Genomic DNA, 22,136 nt, shown 5'->3' on the forward strand with positions numbered 1-22,136 from the left:
AAATCATTCAGGGCCTGAGCATTCTGCTCTATTGAATGCCTTGTCACTTATTAGGATCACTATCTTCGCTTATAATCTTTTTAGGCCATTCAAATAACTATACTTAATTCAAGGTGATGCAAATGTATCTTCGAGTTCCAATTCATAAAACCATCAAATCTCTTTATTAAATTTCAGTCCAGTATGCACCACCTTTTCTATCCAGATGTTCCATTGCTTTGCAAATTCAGTTAAGAAAGAAAATAAAATAATATTTAGGACAGATGGTGAGGCACGATGTCTCATGGGGAGAAAAATATTATGGGATGGTTTAGATAGAATTGGATTTTTTTTCCTCCTAATGTGTGCTTGGATTTATAATAGGATCTCATTCTAATTAATATTTTCATAAAAATCTTTCTATCATACAATCTGCTGAAACAGATTCAAGTCAGGTTTGTGATCTCTTCAATACAATCAATAACAGACATTTTGAAACTCCAAAAGAATTTTGTTAATTCATCATTTACTGAGCACCTGGTATAAGAAATGGCTTTGTCCTAAGAACCAGAGACGTGAATAGAAGTCACACTCGAAACGGCTCAGAAATGTCTCACAATCCAAGAGCTGTACACACTCATTAATTTATTCTCAAATGCCAATTACATAATATGGTGAGGCAGTTTTCTTGATCCTAAAGAAAGGTGTACACTTGGAAATGTGCTTCCACGAAACCTATGTCACAGGGCTGGGGGGAAAGAAACAATAATAAGTAAAATTTATTTTTAGTTAGTGAATAACGGTGTGGAGGAGATAAAACAAGATGATATGTATGCTCTAATGGGGATGAAGGTGTGTAGGCAAGGTTGTTATTTGCGGAAGTAATATTTTAACTGAGCCCTAAACGATGAAAGGGAAGAGGTTGTAAGAAAAGTCAGAGAAAAGGTATTCTAGGTAAAGTGAATAGCAAATTCAAGTTCCTGGACCTATAACAAGTTTGGTTCATTTAAGAAACATTTGCTTGTTGAACAGAGGGATTGTTGAATGAATAGAGTGGTTGGATGGATGATATGGTGAGTGAGGGGGGTAGTATGATCAGGCAAGGTGGGGACTTGTTGGCCATGATAGTGATTGAATTTCGCCCCACATAGTATAGGAAGCCATTGAGTTTTAGGTAGGAAGATAGCCTGGAAGTTTATGTTTTTAAAAGAGCACTCTAGCTGTGGATGAGTTGAAGAGGAAGGATTAGGAAATAGGCCAAAGAAGCAAAAAGACTGATTAGATGAGCATTGGTTAAGTGACAATGGCCTGGATTAGAGTGGCAGTGATGGAACAGAAGTGAATCTTTTTGGAATATTCTGAGATAAAAGAGGATACAGGATGTGCTCATGGACTTTATGTGGGGTTGGAAGGTGGGCTGAAAAAAAATGGGAGAGATGACTCAGACAGTTTTGATTTGGCCATTGTTGGGCAATGTTGTCATTTACTAAGATGGACAAGAGAGGAGTGTGGGGAGAAACCATTACTTCTGCTTTAGACTTGATGATTTTGTGATGCTTTTAAATAGATATTTAAGTAAAGATGTCACTGTAGGCAGTTAGGATTCATAGAAGAGGTAATTTCTAAAGAAATGTTTGAGTCATTGGCACACAGATATTTTCACATTTTTATTTAAAATGAGAACTGAATGATAGAATGTAGATAGATAGGAAAGGGGGCCCACGGCCTGGCCCTGAAGCCTTGGCAGCATTTAGCAGAGATTTTGGGAAGAAGCAGAAAGCAGCAAATAAGTCTATGTGGGATAAGCTGAGAGCCCAAAAGAAATGGGATGGCAGGTGCCCTGGAATCCATGAGAGAGTGCTTCAGGAATAAAGAGCTATTTCTTTATATGCTTCCAGGCAGTCTAGCAAGACAAGGATTTTGATGTTATGGTTTTAGAAACCTTGAGGTAAATGGTAAATCCATCCATCCAGGATGGATTTTGGTAGAGTAGTGAGTACAGATATTAGATTGGAAAGAACTGAAGAGTGAATTGTAGGCAAGAAGGTGGGAAGTGTAAGTAAAGATAACTCTCAATAAAATCCGTGAGTCATGAAAGAAGTGTGAAGTGGGAGACATAGTGGTAAGGAGATGTGGAATGAAAGGAGGGTATTTTTTTTTAATTTTAATTTTTTAATTAACATTTTAATAGAGGCCATATCCTGTTATGATGGTTTGAAAGGAGAGAATAGTGATGCAGGAAGGAAAGGGGGTCAGTTTGTGCTAGACAAGTAGCAATCCAAAAGAGTGACAGGTGAGGCTTTGCAGAGCCAAAGATACCTGAGTCAAAGCTTGATGGGAGACTCAGGCAGAGACTAGCCTTTCAGGCTAAAGAAACAAGGACAGAAGCTCTGAGAGGTGGATTCTGAGAAGAAACTATACATTTAAGGGCAGAGATGTGCTTTGGGATGAGAATAGACAAGGCAATTGGAGCTATAGTATGGAAGGATTTGGGAGCTAGGTGGGGAAGCTCAGATTTTGCAGAAGGTAACTAAGTATTTCAAACACAGTCTAGATAAATTGCTCATGGCTTAATCACCTTAGATTCATCACTCTTAGGAAATGGGGCAGACCCAAACCAGTTAAGAGAGTATTTTAAGGGCCAAGTAGACAGAGGACCGGGCTGTCCCCTGGATCGTGCTCTCCATGATAGGCCTGGGTGTGGAATGGAAGTGTTAATATGTGACTATATCCAGATCATCCTTCTTTTCCTAGTGTTTTCCATTTGCTAGATGATGCCTGGTTGTCACAGGTGAAACACAGGAAGGAATTTCTGGCCCACTTTGGTGTATGGCCAACCCTTGGAGGAACCAAAAACCAACTTAAGCTCCTCAGTTTCAGTAGACCCAACCAGCATCTGAAACTTGTTAGCGGATTCATGGTTCCTTAGAAGCCCTTCACCACCCTGTCTTCTGTACGCTGGACAGACCAATCTGGTTGAGGAGGTTAAGAACAAACCCTGGCTTGAATAGAATTAAATGAAGTCAGCAATGTGGGTTGGACATGAAGCCTTTGAAACATAGGCGATATAAAGTCCAGATATTTCTCTTCCAGAGGAAACATATGCCAGTACAGCCACCACCATCTCCCCACCAAGCTTCCCCTTTGTGAACCTTCGGGGGTTAAGTACTCCAGTTTCCCATGTTCCAAGAAGCTATTATTTGGACACAGAGATTGTGCATTTTTTGGTCGTTTGTTGTTGTTGTTTGGATGAATTGTTATGTGGCATGAAGCTTGTTGTGGTTGGACCCATCCCTAAACAAACAGCTGAATTTAAAAATACAGTTTTTTTTTCTGGTGTTTAAAAAAAAATACAGAAAATAGTAATCATTGGACTAACCAAATATCCTAATGCCAATCACCATTCCCTCAGCTGGAAATAAAAACAGATACTAATTTCTCAAAAGCTGACCCATCTTCACAGACAAGAAGTTTAGAAAGACAGGTCAATCCTACCACCCTCTGGAAGGTAGCCCATCTCAGGAGAGCATGCATCCAAAGTATTTGCTTACTCCTTGAGTCTTATTACATATTATATCTCCTATTACTTAAAGCTGTCATCTCCCCATCTGTAGAGAGCTTTTTTTTTCCTCAATGGGCTGGACACTTGGTAACCCCAATAGCTTCTCAGACTACTATGTAGCCCATACCAGGGATGTTGTGAAAAGTGAAAATGGAGATTCCCAAAAGGAATGTTGAAACTTGGTTAAGGGTAATGAACTATTTTGTTGCCAGAATTACATCTTGAAAACCCAGTCCGATCCATCGACATGGTGTAGTAGAAAGGGCATTGTGTTATAAGTTCAAGTGTTCTAGTCTTAGCTGTACTACGGATGTTCTCTACAGGCTTCAGCAAATCACTTCAATTCCATGAATTTCATCTTTCCTGTACAGGAAATAAAATCATTGCTTTCAGCTCCAAGGTCATCATCGTTGTCATAGACCATGTATTGACCACCTGTTATGTCCTGAGGGCTTCACCTACGTTTACCACTAGACCATACGTTCCATGAGGTGAAGGTCATGGATGATTTTTTTACTACTCTGTGCCTACAGTTTATCACAGTACCTAGCACACAGAAGAAACTAAGAAAACATTTTGGGTCATTATGTAATCACATGAATTATGAAGTGATCTGAGCATGATAGCAAACACTTAGTCCTTCAACCATTATTCAGATGAAGAAAGCAAGGTCTAGAAATTCCAAGTAATTTCTCCAAAATCACATAAATGGTAAATGGCATTAGGGAAAGACCTAAGCAAAATCAGGTCTTAGGCCTCTAAGAGTGTGAAAAATGCAGGTTTTCCTGCTCAGAAAAATCATCAAAGTCTCCATTTCTCTCTTCTTGAAGATTTTTATTTATTTGACAGAGACAGAGAGAGTAGGAGTGAGAGCACAAGTGTGGAAGCAGCAGACGAGGGAAAGGGAGAGGGAGAAGTAGACTCCCCGCTGAGCTGGGAGCCCCAGACAGGGCTCCTTTCCGGGACTCTGGGACCATGACCTGAGCCAAAGGCAGATGCTTAACCGACTGAGGCACTCTGGTGCCCCACAGTCTCTCCATTTCTAAACAGTACAATTCAAATATCTCAAAATGGCATTGCAGTCCTTCCTTAGTCTGGCCTCATATTAGCTTTTCAGTTCATCGGCTCCAGGACCCATCATTCTCCCTTAGCTTTAACCTTGACAGCTTTCTCATATACACACACATTGCTTGAGGCTCATCCATTGCTCATACTCTTCCCTTCACATCCCCGAATTCTTTTCTTCCTCCAAAATGCTGCCCCAAACTATCTTCTTGGGAAGCCTTTTCCTGTTTTCCCAAGCAGTATTGATTCCACCCACAAGGGAGGAGCCCCACCTGATTCATCAGTGTGTCCCCAGTACCAGCACAGACACAGAGCAGATAGTGAGTAAATAAATACTGGTTATGTGGATTGAGTCTCTTCTCCAGTTCTCATCAAGGAGTTAAAAGCTATCTTAGCTGGAGATAATAACGACCCTCACTCCTAAATCTTCAGAATGCTTTGGTGCCTCTTACTTATTGCCTATTCATTGCTCAAATGATTTCAAGAGGATTACTGCATTCTTAGTCCCAGCTGGACATTATGGAAGTGTTTGTGAGACAGCCACTGGGGATTTGCTTTAGAGTACTGCAGTGAGTCCCAAAGTTTGAAGAAATTTTATAGCAAAGCTAGTAAATGTTTTAGACAAGATATGTCATTTCACTGGAAAAAGATACCTCTGTTTTGATGAAATCTGGTTTGCAGTACTCAGGGTATGGCCAATAATCACATCAAAGAAAAGTGTATCGATACCTGCTTAGTTGAGAACAGGCCTACACTGGTAATAATATATATATATATACATATATATATACACATATATATATGTATATATATATATATATGAAGTACATTTTAAATGCAACATGATTTTATGTTGTAAACGTCTTAAAAACTCAAGGTTTCAGCTACATATTTTTTTAACTGAAGTACAATTTCTATACAACCTTTGTCCTCACTCCCCATTTTTCCAACAATCTGCTTTATTAGGGACATGACAGTAAAAGTTTTGAACAAGAAGCCATTCAAAAACAATAGAAACTTCCTGAAGTAGCTTTTCTCTCTTCTGTATCATTTTTTTTTCTTCTACATTTTCCACAAGTCAGGTATTTTTCTGGTTTTTGTTCTGGGCTTCTGTGTAGATATTCCTTATTAATGGCACTTGTTTAAAAAAAAAACAATTTTAGGCACAATAGTCCATTACTTCTGGCTCTGCTCTATATATGCTTTATGTATATGCTTTTCAGTTCATCGGCTCCAGGACTATATATATATATATATATATATATATATATATATATATATATATATATAAATTAATTAATCCATTGACTATATATATATATATATATATATATATATATATATATTCATTGCTTTTGTTTGTCATTTGTCCCCTCATATATTCCTTGGCCATTTGTTGGGCATCTCTTTGATTCTAGGTCCTGTGATATGAGTTCGGAATACAGGGATGAGAGTCAGCAATTTAATGCCCAGAGATAGTTCCTGCCTGCTGGGACAGGGCGGCAAGAGGGTTTTGTTCACAGACAGGTTGACAAAAGCTGGATGTGGGGAATCCAGGAAATGTGAGAGAGAGCACAGAGGAGGGTGGCCTAAGTGAGCTAGGATGGGAGTCAGTGAGAGAGAAGGGAGGATGGAGACAGCTTGCTAGAGGAGACACTCTCAGCTGCATCTGAAGACCCAGCAGGAGTTAGCAAAGTGAAAAATGAGAAATAGATCCTACGCAGAGGAAACAGCCCTTAGGACGCCAAGACAGAATGATGGGGAATGGCTGGTTTGGAAAACTGTGAGCGAGGTCCGTTGTGGAGGGCCTTGTACTCCAAGCTACGGAAGATGACCTTCACATGCAAGGGCATGTGTCACAGTGTTATGTGTGAAGCCCGGCAGGGGCAGGTATGTATCTGGGGTAGAAGGTTGTAGCTCAGATCTGCTATATTATCCCTCTGTCCTGAGCAATATACATTATCTCAGTCCTTCTTTGAAGAATACATTGGCTTGAGTTCATTCTTGCAGTAGCCAACACCTTATGGCTGTGTGGCCTTCAAGATTCTTGAAGTGAGAGCTTGTGGAAATCATCCTGAGATCTTGTACCAAGCTGGCAAGAGCAATTTAAGTACCTGCTTCCTTTTCCAGCAATGAATTCTCCAGCTCTTTCTTTTATTCATTCACCACAAGGATTTTAGTGGTGTTGCAGATTCACAGTTTTCTAATCAGGCTAAGTTCATTAGTGTCCCCCAGTTGGGTTGAAGTAGTTCCATCCTAAGTAAATACATTCAAGATTACCTGGTAGTCATGGACAGATTAGAGGCTTGAATCCAGAGTTTCTGACATTAAGGACAAGAATTCTTGACAAAAGCCTAAACCCCAGCCTTTGCTTACATGCCAAGGTAAACCCATCTCATTTTCCTAAGACTTGGCTTCCAAGCTCTCAAATAGGGGCAATAATCTCTGACCATCTCAAATCGTGTCCTTCAGACAAGCCTCAGGAATGCAGAGGCATGGCATTTCATTCCGATGCTCCAGACAGATGGAAATTGAAAATTAAGTCAATGAGAAGCAGCATCATCTGTGTCTGTCCACTTACAGAGAGTCCATCTGCCTCAGGCTCCTGGAGCCTTGTGCATTTCTTCCAGAAGGAAAAGAAAGTAGCACAGGAAAGTTCAGCTGGGGATGACAGACTTGGCAATGCCTGCGCCCCACATCACGTCCTCTAGCTGGATAGAGCAGTTTCTAAATGTGATACTGCACAAAAGGGACTGAGTCTGAGACAAAGAGTTCTCTTAGGTCGGAGGAAGAAGGGGTGAGGCGGAGAAATCATACTGCCCAGTGCAATCCCGGTGTAAGCCAGTCACCCCTGGCATCTCAGCTCCTTTCCCTCCTCTCAAAGACCCCGTCTGAAGAAACTTCCCAAAGGGTGCAGAGTGTGAACTGTGTTTAGACAGGAGTACGTGCATTGGGAGTGCTGGATTTTACTCATTCACTCATTCAACAATTATTTGTTGAGCGCTCCAAGGGGCTGTGCGATGATCAATACAGGGAAGGCAGGCGGTGGGGTGACCATTTGACCTTGGTGTTGACTTTAAACTCTTTTCACTATAACCTACTCAGCTACCGGCATGAAGTGTTCAAAAAGCACCAAGTACATTGATGTAATGAAAACAGGAAGGCCAGTTTTGTTTTATTGTGTTGTTGTTGCTGTCTTTGTTTTTCCTGGCCACGCATTTTTATTCCATTCCTCACTCTGTTCTCTACAGTGCTTGGGGCATGGGAGGAAAGAGGGAGAGAAAATTCTCCAGATGAAGACTGGCAGATGTAGCTGAAGGGCCCCGGGGACTCCAGGAGCAAGAGAAAATGAATTGCAGAGTCCAAGGATGTTATTTCCCAAAATGGCTCACAGTAGCTATGTCAGCAGAATCTTGGGGGAGAAACCAGGCATATTTATTCTCTCTCTCTCTCTCTCTCTCTCTTCCCCCCCACTCCACCTCCTATCTCTCTCTTAACTCTGTCTCTGCCTACCTATCATCCATTTAACTACCTTTCCACTTACTTGCTTAACTGTGCCTACCCCTACGCCTCCCCCATTCCCTGGTTCTGCTGAGTCCCAGCACACAGGCGGTCATAATCAGGAGCAAGTGAGCCTTCATGAGACCTCAGCTTTAGCCCCAGTTCCTGCCATTCTGGAGTCTCTTTGCTGAGAACAAGAATTAAGTCATCGTAGAGAATAGAACTTATGTGATCTTACTAGAATCTCACCCTCCCTGTCTTCAGATTGGAAGGGAGGGAATGTGGTACCAACAGTCAGGCAACCCCACGTCCTGGTCCTCAACAGGATGTGCTCTCCTTACTCTGTAGACAGAGCATGTAGGGGGCATTTCTCTCCGAGGTATGAGAAGGCCAGGCTCCTACTTCTCGCACTGCCGCCACTTCCTCCTGTGATCCAGGAGCAGATCCTTACCGCCTCTGGCTCTCAGTCCCTCATTAGCTAAGATGGGCGAAGATGCTGGCATTGTACGCATCATCTCATGAAATCCGTTTAACAGCACCGGGTAAATATATTATCGTCTCCTTTTCTTTCCTGGATGAGAAGATAAAGTTCAGGGAGGTTCTGTTAGTTTTCTTTAAATCCTACACAGCTGATATATGACAGAGCTAGGATCTGAGCAAAGCTCTGTCAAGCTTTGCCTGATGCCAAAACCCGTGCTTTCGGCAATTCCCTTTATTGAGTTTCAGGAGAGGAAAGCCTGGATTAATGGCTGGTCACTCTCGGATTAGGTCTCCGTTTTATTATATGTAAGTCGGCCCTGCTCGCCAGGAGGCTGGAGCTCCTGAGAAGTGCTGAGTCTGTATTCCCCCCATGCTCGCGCTGCCAGGCGTGCTACTGGTCACTGGAGTCCTCAGCTGGCTCAGGCTCATCTTTAAATAATTGAATTATAATGAATTGATTTATTCTGGCTCTTTTGATAGTCTTTCACTATGTAAACTGTTTGCTGAAATAAACAAGGGATTTTGGAGCTTGGAAGGGGCTCAACATCCTGCTGCCCCTGAATTCACAGACTCCTTTTTCAGATACTCAGCATCCTAGAATTCCAAGTCTTAATTCTACTTGACCCCGGCTCTTTCTGTTTGGGGAGAGGACTGCCGCATGGAGTGTTTTAAGTGAGTCCTGATTGCACAAGGTGATTCCATTCAGCCAGCTAGAAATAAATGGAGCCCTTGAAAGAAGAATTATTTTTTTTTCTCTTGACTGTTATTTTAGAATGTACAAAGCATGTTTGTGTCCACTTCCTATGAGAGTTTTGCAGCCATCCTGAGAGGTTGTCCTGGCTGGGGACAATCATTCTTTTCTTTTCTTTTTGTTGAAGTATAATTAATACACAGTGTTATTTTAGTGTCAGGTGTACAACATATTGATTGAACAATTCTGTACATTACTCAGCGCTCACCATGGCAAGTGTAGTCACCGTCTGTCACCATACAACATTATTGCGATATTTGGGACAATTGTTTCTGTATTACAGATGGAAAGCCAGAGGCTGAGAAGTGAAGCTAATTGTGCGAAGTCATATAGCTAATATAGGAGGGACAGAAGTCAATTCCTGATTGGAAAAGGGGCTCCACTCTGTTGTTCTGGAGCAAATAGGGGAAGAGTGTCCTAGACCAAGCAGTATCCTTAGGGTGACCATATGTTCTGTTATGCCTGGGATTTGCAGATTTTCCCAGGACATGTGCCCATTGCCTGGACATAGTTTTTAATAGCATCTCTATCACCAGTTTGGATGATCATTTTAAGCTCACCGGAAGACACCGCATAAGGTCCAGATTTCAAGAAGGCCCGTCTTTTAGAGGAGCTACAGTGTGTAGATAGGATGGCTCTGTTAAGTGTTAAGGTGGGGATCTTTATAAAATAGGAACCCACGCAGAAAGGGGTATTTAGTTTGGCCTAAGTATTGGGAAAACAGTGCAGACCACCTGAACATTTATTAAACGGTGGGCAGGGGGATCTCCTTCCGATGGCTGCATTCTGATTTCTCCCGGCGTTGCTCTGTGCTGAAATAGCAAGCCACGTGCAGAGGTCCTGCGTCCTTAGAAGGCACCTGCCAGCTCTGTGCTTCCATGATCTTTGTCCTGGCAGCTGAGCATCGCTGCAACCTGCTGCAGCTCTACGTTGTCCCAAGTAGAAATCTCTGCTGTGGTTTGAATGACATGGGAGCTTGAGAGCTCACTTGGCCTGGGACTTTAACTGGAGCTCCTGAGGTATCTGGCCAGCCCCAAGGAGCCTAGAACAGTAGACAGGAAGGGCTCCTGGATGCCCAGCACTTTCACCCTCTTATCTGATTGAGCCCAGAGGGGCAAGACATTGGTCTTCAGTAACAGAGCAGTTGAGTTACAGAGCTGGGATTGAAGCCAACGCCTCTTGAGTATCAGTTCACTCCTAGGTGAAACCAGAATTCTCTTTGGAGTTCAGTAAACCTCAGTTTGCCACTGTGAAGTTCTGTGGTGTCAGATAACATACCCAAAACTTGGAAGAGTGAAAGCCTGAATTTGAAACCAGGATCTGGCATGAACACACCGTGTGACTTTGGGCAAGTTTTTTTTTTTTTTTTTTTTAATATTTATTTGAGAGCAAGAGGGAGAGAGAGAGACAGAGACAGAGAGAAAACCAGCAGGGTGAGAGGTCAAGGGAGAGGGAAAAACAGACTCCCCACTAAGCAGGGAGCCCGACCTGGGTCTCAGTCTCAGAACCCTGACATCATGACCTGAGCCGAAGGCAGATGCTTAACCAGCTGAGCCCCCCAAGCGCCCCTATTTTGGGCAAGTTATTAAAGATGCATGGGAGCTCAGTGTCCTAATCTGGAGGACTGAAATAATTAAAATAATAATGCCTTTCTCACAAAGTGGCCGTGGGGCACACTTGGGGTATAATGAAGGTCCATGTGTTTGTGAATGTGTGTGCGTATGTGTGTGTGTGTGGTAAAACATGCATAACACAAGACCTACCCTCTAGATTTGTAAGTATGCATACACTTCATATAACCATAAGCACAATTTAAGCTGCAAGCACAATGCTTTACACTGTCTTGTGTACCTGCAACTTCATACCCATTGAACAGTAACTCTCAACCCTGAGCCACGTCCCAGTCCCCGCCAGCTCCTGGCCACGTCCCAATCCCCCCACCCCCACCCCCAGCTCCTGGCATCCACCATCCTAGTCTCTCCTCCTGTGAGTTTCGCTGCTTTATAGTCTTCATTTAAGTGGAGCCACACAGTATTGGACCTTCTGTGACTGGCTTATTTCACTTAGTTTCGTGTCCTCCAGAGGCATCTACGTTGTCACAAATGGCGGGATCTCCTTTTATCAGGGTGACCGTTAGTCCCTCGTGACTGCTGATGGTGGGCCTCACGGTGCTGCTGATTCTGCTGGTCTGGGCCCACCACCGCGGATGACAGCTGAGACCAAAGAACACATCTCTCTGTTCTCTCCCTTCTCTGCCCATCTCCTGCAGATGAACCCAGCCGGTGCTATTTCCATGACGGTGATGGAGTATGTGAGGAGTTTGAGCAAAAAACTAGCATCAAGGACTGCGGGGTCTACACGCCCCAGGGCTTCCTGGACCAGTGGGCCTCCAATGCTTCAGTATCGCATCAGGACCAGCAGTGCCCAGGCTGGGTCATCATCGGGCAGCCCGCGGCCTCCCAGGTAAGCGCCCAGCCGCGTGTGCGGTTTCCTGCAGACGTCCTGCATCTCTTAGTGCCACTGGATGTGGCCACCTGACCATATCTCTAACCAAATGCAACCCCAGGGCCTCACGAGGGATGAGACACAGGATGGTTAAGTGCAGGCAACATCATCATGGTAGGGTAATGCCTCTCCTCCTGTTTCCCTACCTGTTGTAATTCACGTTTGGTGAAAGAATTCCAATTTGTACATGTCACTAGAATTCTGTGGGGCAAGACCAAATTCTTTTGGGAAAGTCCTGCTTTTATTTTTTGGAGGAGGGGGTGCCAAGTTGTGTGCCCCTTGAACACTCGCCTGTGAATTAACTCTATCATGAATTTGCTGTGTGGCCTTAGACTAGTCTCCCCACTTCTCTGGGCCCCGTTTTTCTCATCTTTAAATTAGAGGGTGGTTGAACTTGACGATCTCCAAGGACCTCTCCGCTCTATAAAGCTGTGACTCACTCCTCAGTCCCCTAATGCACTATTTATGATCCAGGATTCTTCCCCCAGGGGACTGCCAGTTTAGTTGAGGGAGCAAGCGATTGGGGCCACCAGTGCTTGTGTGATTCTAGGGATGGCCGTGCTGTCCCCAGAGTCCCCTTTCCAATTATCCTGCTGAGCAAGCACCTGCCTTCTTCCGAGACTCCCATTTCCCAGAGACACGACTCAGTGCCTCCAACCGCCTGGCCCGGTGGCCATGTCAGAGGCCAGCCTGCTCCTGGGCTTGCAGATGAGCCATTATTCCCAGCCATTCCTCCCTCGTATTGCTTCCCTGACTAGGGGGTGGCAGTGGGGGGTTTAGGCCTGATTTCTAGATGTAAGAGGGATGTGACCTTCCTCTGGGGCCCAGTGAGAATCCCTGGATGAGGTGCAAGACAGGCCCACTTCACTTATAAGTTGCAGTGTTTGTTTGGCCATTTTTCATTTGTCTGTTTATACTTGTGTTTACGAGCCTTAGATTATTTATTCATTCACATTTGTTTCTGGCTGCCCTGAGTGGAAGGGATCTTGCCTAGTCCCAGCCTGGTGAATGAATGAATTGAGGAATGAGGAATGAATGAATGAATGAATGAATGAGGAAGTGGATGTTGAGGGTTCACCCTTCCCGTGCCACCTCCATACTTGCCGACTTCTTCTTTGGTTGCACCTGTCACCTTGAACCCAAATCACCTCTAGGCTGCGCGTTCTTGGAGAAAGAGGTCAGCCACATTCGTTCTGGTCCTCTCGTCTTCAAGCACAGTCCTAGACAAGACGAGGTGCTCTGGAAACGTGTGTTTAATTGACTACAGTTACATGCACGTGCGCACACGCGTGCACACACACACACACACAGTGCTGAATGCCAGTGAGCACCACCAAGAGAAAGTGCTCGGGCATCACTTCTCTGCGGCATAGAAGGTCCTGCTCGGGAGCAGCAGGGCCGGCCGGCAATGGGGCCAGGAATTCCCAATTCAACGCTAAATGTTTAAAAACCATCATTCAAACGAGGGAATGAACACACTGGGAATCTCACGTGAGCCTCTGCTGAGGGAGCAGCTGTGCTTCAAACCACCCGACGTGTTATCGCTCCTCGCGGAAGGAGGAGGAGGCAAAGGACTGCCCAGCCTTAGCGTTGGAAAGGCGACTTCACGGGGCAATTATTTCAGTCTTGTAAGGAGGGGCTGTCAGGAATTATGGGTGATTATCTCTTCCTAAACAAAAATCCAATTTCAAAAAATCATTATAAATACTAGCTCTTCGATCTACAAAGAGGAGACGAGGAAACAAAATCATCCTATTGAATTATTCATTGTAACCAATTTTATTTTAATGAAATCGACTAGGTTCCATTACTCTGGGCTTGGACATAATCTTTGTAACAAGGAGACTCGAGCTGTAACTAAATTTGCCATAATGAGATCAGCTCACTGGAGAATGTGGGGTCCGGGGTGGGGGTGGGGGGGCGGTGGCTGTGTCCAGGCTGGGCCGGCCAGGCAGGCGGCCTGGAGGGCGTCTGAGCCGCAGCCTCCAGGAGCCCCCGCTGGAGGCTAGGCCTGCGTGACTCCAGGTCGGATCGTCCCGGGGCTTAGGGGACGGCACTCTGGGGCCCACGTTACCCCGTGCGCTGCTTACAGGAGGCTGGGAGCTCACCGCCACCCAGTCGGGGCCTCCACTGAAGAGGTTGACGCTCGAGAGAAGGGGCGGGAGGCGCTTAGATGCGCCGCATCGTAGGTGCCCCTCCTCTTCCCCGACGCAATCATCCTTTCTCCTCTCTCTCTCTCTCTCTCTCTCTTTCTGTCTCCCTTACACACACACACACACACATGTGTATGCACCCACGCACAAAATTCCCGTGCCGGAGCATGGGTCCCCAGGGGAGGACGGGGCAGACATGGGGGGGGGCGTGGCAGGGTCACTGTCGTGCACCTGCCGCCACCTTGGGCCCTACTGCACTCCACAGCCAGGGGACACGGACAGGCAGGGTGGCTTCCCCAGAGCCATGCGGCCCAGAAGTGAAGGGCCCCGCAACTGGGATGCCAGGGAAGGCCGCCTAGTGAGGCTGGGACTGGCGGCACATCCCGAAGTGGCAGTCAGTGGGTGGCAGGAAAGTGGCCTGGGAAGCAGCGTCGCCGAGCCTGGGCCATTGCTGGTGTCACCATGCCGGTGCCCAAGGCGCTTGGGGTCTCCCTGGCCACTCTGAGCCAGCCTGGCCGGACCCCCGCTATGCCCCGAAGCTCTACGAAGGGCAGAGGTGAGGGGCTGGGAGGACGTGTGGCTGCCTCTGCACTGCAGCCGGGAGAAGAAGGGTCGCGAAGAACCACACGTGGCCTGCTGAGCTGTGAGAGTCCTCGTGGCATATAGCCCCGTCACAGAAGGTCGCAGGGTCTCGCTGGGACTGCCCAGAGCAGCGTGCATCGTGCTCCCTGAGCCCAGAGAGTTGATGAAAACTTCACTTAAAAACAAAACAAAACAAAAAGATTTTATTTATTTGAGAGAGCGAGCACAAGCAGGGGTGTCTGCAGAGGGAGGGGGCGAGGCAGGCTCTGCGCTGAGTGGGGAGCCCGACTCTGGGTCCAATCCCAGGACCCTGAGATCATGACCTGAGCTGAAGGCAGACACTCACCCGACTGAGCCCCCCAGGTGCCCCCAAGAAATGGTGCAAACTTTTGTTTCGACTTTATAAAAACCCTTTGCTTCTAATAATTTCCAGCCTCTCGGGTGTCTGTGCTCCTCCAGCAAGATCCCCAAATTTGGTTAGGGCTAAGCTGCTCCACCCCAAACCTTGAGTCTCATATGCAGACCTTATCGGAGGCATCAGAACTTCTTGGTGTGCATATTGGGCTGCACACCCTCTAATAGGAGACATTCCTTGGATATTTTGGCCACGCACCTTCCCGGCCCAGCTGGAATTCAAGAAGTCCCCGAGACAGAACAAAAATGGAAATGAACCGAAGGAATCAAGTTATCTCTCTTTGGGGAACCTCAGAAATGGTTTGGGTTAAGTGCTTGCAAAAATTTCGACTTGTCCTAATTTTGCCTCCATGTTTTGCATGTCTCTGGTGCTTCACGCCAAAGGCTGCCAGGGTGAGATGTAGATAGTCCTTCATCCCGCCCCCGCCCCCAGCATTTCTAGCACAGTCCATTTCCTCCTATCTTGACAAGCACCTCCCTCCTTCTGCAGAGGCCTAGGGAGGAAATGGAAATACTGACTATCTGGAATGCGCAGGGCTCTCCAGGGATTACAGACCTTTAGTCAACCAACCAATTTATTTGGTTAATCCTTTGAGGGTAAAGCTTAGACTAAGCATTTCCAGGGCAGTAGTTTCAGGGCCAAAATAAAGAAAACCTTTCTAAGAACGAGAACTATCCACAGGGGGACGGAGTGCCTCGTGATACACTAAGCTCGCCATGGTAAGGCATGGTAAGGAGAGACCCTAGACGTCTCTCCTGTGGTCGGCGATTCTCTTTCTACTCCATCGACCCATTATTGGGTGTATTAGTCCTTTGCCACTTGATCTTGAGTAGCTGTGACCAGCTTCTAGGCCAGTCCCTAGTACTTGGGGCCTCCGTTAAAAGGCAAACCATAATTTGTCTTGTGTTACAGTAATTTGTGTATTAATTCATGTAGTCATTGAGTAATATATTTGAATCCTACACTGCGGAACATGAGTAGGTAAAGAGCATGGGGGGTTAATGGAAATCATGTGACTTGGGCTTTGCCCTCCTCGCCCCTCCTTGACTTGGGAACCTGGAGCAGATGACCCCTCCAGGAAGTTTAGTTTCCTTTTTTTTTTTTTTTTTAAATAATAAATTTGTTTTTTATTGGTGTTCAATTTGCCAACAGGTTTCCTCTTTTGGAAAGAGGGAAAGACAGCATGTACCTGGTGGATGTTAAGATTGTAAATGTAGAGAAGTCATCTAGTACTGTTTTTTTGTTTTGTTTTGTTTTGGTTTTTTGGTGTATGTGTTTTGTTTTGTTTTTTCCCCTCCACTTATTGTGTAGTTCAGATTTTACTTCTCTGTCCCATATATGTTAGCCTTCTCCTCCACACCCTCACCCAGAGGCCACAGTTACCCACACAGTACAGAAGCTCAGTCAACCTTCCTGTTGGGTTAGACGTAGTTGTGTTAGCAAATGTCTCCTGCATCCTCAGGACCATACCAGCCATTCCGAGAGACTCCAGAGAAGCACCAGTCCCTTGGCTGCCCTCAGAGGGCTCACCCTTTCATCGGAGGGGTGTGTCCTGTTCCAGACAGTAGCCAGAGACCCAAGACTGAGACTCAGAGGGAGTTTCCCTGAGGAAGAAACCGCAGTGCTATCAGCTTACTCAGCCAACAGGGACGAGAGCCAGCACGTACGGACGGAAAAGTCCCTTCGCCCACTTTCTGAAGGCCCTGGACAAATTATAAAAATAACATTTATCAAGTTCATCCAGCTTCCGCGTCGAATTCCTTGAATCCTACTGAAACTGCTACAAAAACAGGAATCTCTGTGCTCACTTTATGGATCAGGACAGTGAAGCTTGGAGGGTTGGTCGGGTGGCCTTGGGGCTCGCCCCCATAAGGGGCAGAACCAGGGTGCTGGCTGCTGTGTTCATCATAGGAGCTCAGGTGCAGGGTGAGGCAGCTCCCACCTGTTCTGTGATGACTCTGGAGTAGAAGCTAGGAGAACCGGCATCTCTGGACCTTTTCATGCATGGTGTGTGTTCAAGAAACACCAAAAATGTAGGAGCTGCCATGCCAATACCTCAAATATTGCCCCACCGTGTCTGTCGGGCGGTGTAGACCTCCACCTGTAGGCACTCGTCCTTTCAGGTTACGAATTGCCTGCTCCGGAAGGTCATTTAAAACGGGCTTACGAAACCATGGGAGAAGTCTAGGACGTGTTTTAAGTTGCCATCCCCAACGTGTAAGACAGATTTCTCAGATCTACACCTAATTACTTCTGGATTGTAGGAGGAAAACAAAAGAAGAAAAGCACAAAGAGGACAGTGATGAATGGAAAAGGTGACTTGGCTCGGTTTACAGGTGTGTTTACGGGTGTGTCACAAGCCACGTGCCATAGACAGGAAGCCCTGCAATGTCAGCAAGAGAATCACAGAGTGTGTGCATTGCTCGATGGCCGCCAAGCCTGAGCCAAGAAGTGGGGGCTGTTTCTCCGAGTCTTCATCCTCGCATCCAGAGGAAGGGAGCAGATACCCTTTGGGGTCTCTGGACGCAAGAGTAAGAAATCTCCATGAGCACCTATGATGCAGTGTAGGGAGTGCGGAGGTTCAGGAGAGAGACACCTGGAGGGTGGTAGGGACAGGCAGACACCAAAAAAAAAAAAAAAAAAAAAAAAAAAAAAGCCAGTAAGAAGTAAAGTGGAAATGGAGAGATGAGCTTATAAAGGTGTGCAGGGACATCCTTCAGATGCGTGAGATTTAGACTTTACCCTAAGTGCGGTGGGGAGCTTTTTCAGAGGTTATGAGCCGGGGGCTGTCATAATCGGACGTCCGTTTGAGGAAGAGGAGAGACATGTATTGAACACCTTCTGTATACCAGACCCCGGACTGGGGGGTTTAAAGCACATGACCAGACTGAGAAGTTTCACTTCCTTCTCAAAACGAAGAAACTGAGTCTCAGGGACATGAAGCACCTCACCCACGGCACTCTTCCCTCTTCCTTCTGCCTTCTCTTACACCACACGACCGGCATTTCATCGAAACAGCCTCCCTGGGAAATTCTGCATGGACAAGCAATTCTCCAGTGCCATTTAGATGATCTTATTTGCAAAGGACAGAGAGAAATCTTGGACTCAGCAGCCCGGCACTGAGGTCATTTCTAAGAGTTTTCCTCTCCTTACATGTACCTTCACCAGAACGTACGTCTCTTCTCACTGGTGAAATGGGACAGCATCTGCCTGTGGTGGAAGGAAGAGGACGGGCGAAAGGAACACACTGACATTTCAGAGAAGATTCCAAGCAGTTTTCCCAAATACCCATGGGATGTGCTTTCTCCTGGTGGTTTATGAATAATTTTTCAAGAGCACATGTGCGAGTCATCTAAGGAGACAGAACAGAAAGTCCCATGGCCTGTTACAGCCTGTCCCATTGATGTGGGGCACTGAGCCCCCCCACCCCCCGGAGAAGAAGAAACAGCGCCTGCCCCAGAAAGGAGCCCCGGGCTGGCTGCTGGGACCGCCCTGAGTTTGTCATAGACGGCTCGGCCTGGCAGGGACTTTAATCTACAGAATTATTCACGATCCCAGACTCTCCTGCTGGCCCTCTCTCGTCCCCTCCCTCTTTCACTCATTGACTCTGTTGCTATTTAGTCAAACTTGAGAAAGGCCAAGCATCACGAATGGCCCTGAAGAACTTGGAATGATGAGAGTTTCAGAGAAAAAAAAGGTGAAATGTTAGGATCTGGTTCACGTGGATTCCCGCTCCGAGCCCCACTGCCATCCTGGCCCTGTCACTTGGGTAAACCAGTTCTCTTTGCTCCTACCCAACCTCCTGTCCCTAAAATAGCAGTAATGACATCTATATGGCAGGTGCTCATCGAGGATGAGACAGTGGATCCAGAATGTGGTTTTTCCTTCTAAGAGCAACAGAAATATTTTCTACTGAAATGCTCCTTTCTGCCTATGGAGTTTTAGCAGTTGAGACACCCAGTTAGGAACAACCCAATTTTGTTGTTGTTGTTGTTTAAAGGCTTGCTCTTTGGGGCCCAAGGAAGAGAGACTTTGAGTGTCTTGGTCTTACTTCACTTAACGAAGATTTGACTTTGCCTAAACGGCTCCCCGAAACCTCTCAATCCCCAACTGCTATGAAATGTTTCTGCTCTTTGGATTGAAAATCAGTAGGATCTTCTTGTGCACCTACTGGGTCTCAAGCATCATGTTCAGCCGTAGGGGGAGGTTGAGAGAAACCAGTGATGAACCCTGACCCTCGGGCAGCCCGCGATGCCCGCGGAGGAGAGGACGGAGGTTGGCAGTGCCGTGACCCGTGCACAGATGGAGCTGGCCTTCGAGGGGCGTGCACGGAGGGGCCTGGGATGGTGCCATGGGATGCAGGGGCAACCGGTTTGAAGAACGACTCTTCATTTCGTGCTTGCCGGTTGCCTCCTGACTCTAAGCCCAAGAACCAGCGTGGCTTTGTGGTTTGGGGCTGCTTCCACCCGTTCTCTGCGAGAGCAGCCCCAGCCCTGCCAACCCCCCCTGCCCCCCGCTGCCCCTCTAGGAAGATTCCTTTGTCTTCCCTCCAAGCCTGACCCCCCCCCATCTCGTCAGTCTGCACGTCCTCCCTCCCCACTCCCAGGCTCAGGACCAGACTCCCTCCTTCCTTCCATCCCCCGTCACTCACTTGGGGGCCCCCTTAGGACCCCGCTTCCATTCTTGTTTTTCATTTTCTTTTCTTTCTTCTTTTCCCTTTTTTTTTTCCTTGTTGTTTAATTGTTTCTGTTTTAAGTGGGGGCACCGGCGTGTAGCCAGCGTGGCCTTTGCTGTATAATTTAGTTTCATGTTCTGTACCCAAGAAACATGTAAAAAATGTAAACAGCGTTCGCTCTCCGGGGCTGCAGTGCACTTAGGAAGCCGCGGCCAGGCAGGCTTGCTGAGCCCGCTGCTTTGGCGCGTTGAGTTCTGCCCCCAAAACCACATGCTCATTTCCCTATGCCTGAAAGTAAACTTTCTCAAGCCAGGCCCGAAGGATGGGGTTCCGAGGGGACAGAGGCCTGGCCGTGCATGGGCTTTTGTTTTTGTTTGTGTTGGTTTTTCCAGCCCCCTGCTCCCACGCGCATCCCATGGCCTTACCTTGTTAGGTAGCCTGGATGTGTTACCTGTAGACCTGGACCCACGAAGGGCCTTCCACCTGCGCTTCCACCCGAGCCCTGGGTTTCTTAAAACCCCCCTCGAGTTTCAGCCAGACCCAAGTCCCAGGAGGTCCCGGATACAGGTGTGCAGGTTTGCTTTCCAGGGAGGGGTGGGCTCCATCGAGCGTGTGAGTCCTGCTGAGAGGCGTGCTTCTGAGCCAGGGCGGATCCCCAGGGACTTCCTGGGCTCCTGCCCCCCCCCCCCCGCCCCGGGGCTCTGGCCCCCCCTGACCCTTGTGCGGGCTGGTGCACGGGCACGCTTGGCTGCTGGGCACCCTTGCTTCCATCCTGGGAGCCGGCTGAGTTTGGGGACAGATCTGGTCTGCTCTCAGGACTGGAGGCTGCCTGAGTGACCCCCTCGGGCCCAGGCCCGGCCTGGGAGCAAGGGGTCCAGGGAAAGAGTGGCATCCTGAGTGACGCGGGGAAGCAGAGGAGCGGCTGTGTGTTGGGGAGGGCAGGCTGGTTGGGGGCCCGGGCTCCAGGGCTGCTGGCGCCGAGCCCCCGGGGACAGCTGGAGGTCCTGGATGTGGACGTGCCACACGGCAGGCCCTGGCCACCTGTGGCCACAGGGCTCACCAGCCGCACGCACCGATCCTTTTACTTTTAAACGTGAGTAGTCATGTGGGGACAGCGGGCCACCTGGCGGACAGGCTGACGGAGAGTCTGTTCCACCGCAGAGCTGCCTTACAGGGGGCCTCGGGGAGTCCCAGGCTTCTCAGCTGTAGGTCGGGGCCCGCGGCACCCTGGGCGCAGCGCTTGGCCGACAGCAGCCACCACCCGCCTTCACTCGGTTCAGCCGCTGCGTCATCTCCTTATAACCAACCCGTGCAGCAGGAGCCGCGTCCCCACGTCGGAAAGGTTGGCGGGGGGCCCTTGGCTCTGTGTGGTGGGTCACAAGTCAATCCAGTTCTTCCAGGGTCCACGCCACCTGTCCCCATCGTTTCTTTTTCTTTTTTCTTTTTTTTTTTGGTGAAACGGTGTCTTGAACTTCCTAAGTGTGCATGTGTCTTCAAGGGAGGAGTTTTGCCACATTTTCTGTCAGTCACAGTAAACGTTGGTCTCTGCGAGCTCTCACCTGCCAAGGTTGGGCACCGCTCTGCGCGGTCTGTACCACCTGAAGGCGCTAGCAGGCAGGGCCGCACGGGATCTCGGCGGGCTCCTCTGCACAGCTCCCTGCCTGGCGGGGCCGCTCCGGGCAGAACTGGCGACTAGCTATCCCCGGACGGGCCTCGGGGTCCCCATCTCTCCTGCCCAAGGGAGCCTTTGTGTACCTGTCCACCTCTTGGAGGCTTAACTCTCCTTCGGGGTCTAGGTCCCATGGCACCTCCTCCCATCAGGCTGCCTCTGACCACCCACCTGTGTGCAGCCTTCGCTCTTCTGAGATCACGTGGCCCTTTTGCAACCATCCAAGGAGCACAAGCTGCCTTTTACTTTGCTTTTCCTGCATCCACAGCTTTTCAGACCAAATGCCCCAGGAGCAGCTAAGGACTTGGGCTCTATCTTTTAACGTTTAGTGATTTCCTGTGCCTGCCACGGGTTTGCTGCGTGGAGAGTACTCGGCGGGTGCTTCTGGGTTCATGGAACGAGGCTGTTGGAAACAGTGTCTGCTGAGCCGCGTCTCTTTTATGATTGGCTTAAATGTACAAATCAGGGCCTGTGATTCCCTCATGTGGCCAGGGTACAGTCCCCTGGTAGATGGTCCTCTGGGTGACCAGAGCAAGCAGGGCCTTCGTTAGTCCCCCACTTTCCCCTGCATTGCAGACGGGGGTGCATCAGGGTCGGGGGGGGGAAGGGAAGGGGTCCTGAAAGCCCATCCTGGGCCCCAGACTGGTCTTGTCTCTGCTCTCTCTGCCTCCGTGACCCACCCCCTCCACCGCTCCAGAGTGTTAGCCGCACAAGCACAGGGGTTTTTTGTTGTTGTTTCAGGATGAAAAAGAGGGCCTGGCACAAAGTAGGCATGTGGTAAATATTTATGACTCAACCT

The 22,136-nt window shown here is 47.8% G+C and overlaps 1 protein-coding gene across 1 annotated transcript in view; it reads left to right on the forward strand.

Moving 5' to 3' along the window:
* PAPPA (pappalysin 1) overlaps window positions 1-22,136 on the forward strand; it is a 236,708-nt gene that overhangs the window by 128,873 nt on the left and 85,699 nt on the right. Inside the window, 1 exon segment of the mRNA XM_038553223.1 lies at window positions 11,608-11,801. Within this exon segment, the coding sequence (XP_038409151.1) occupies window positions 11,608-11,801 (194 nt within the window).

The sequence above is a fragment of the Canis lupus genome, chromosome 11 (assembly GCF_011100685.1).
Source record: "Canis lupus familiaris isolate Mischka breed German Shepherd chromosome 11, alternate assembly UU_Cfam_GSD_1.0, whole genome shotgun sequence".
In the NCBI taxonomy this organism is placed as follows: domain Eukaryota; kingdom Metazoa; phylum Chordata; class Mammalia; order Carnivora; family Canidae; genus Canis; species Canis lupus.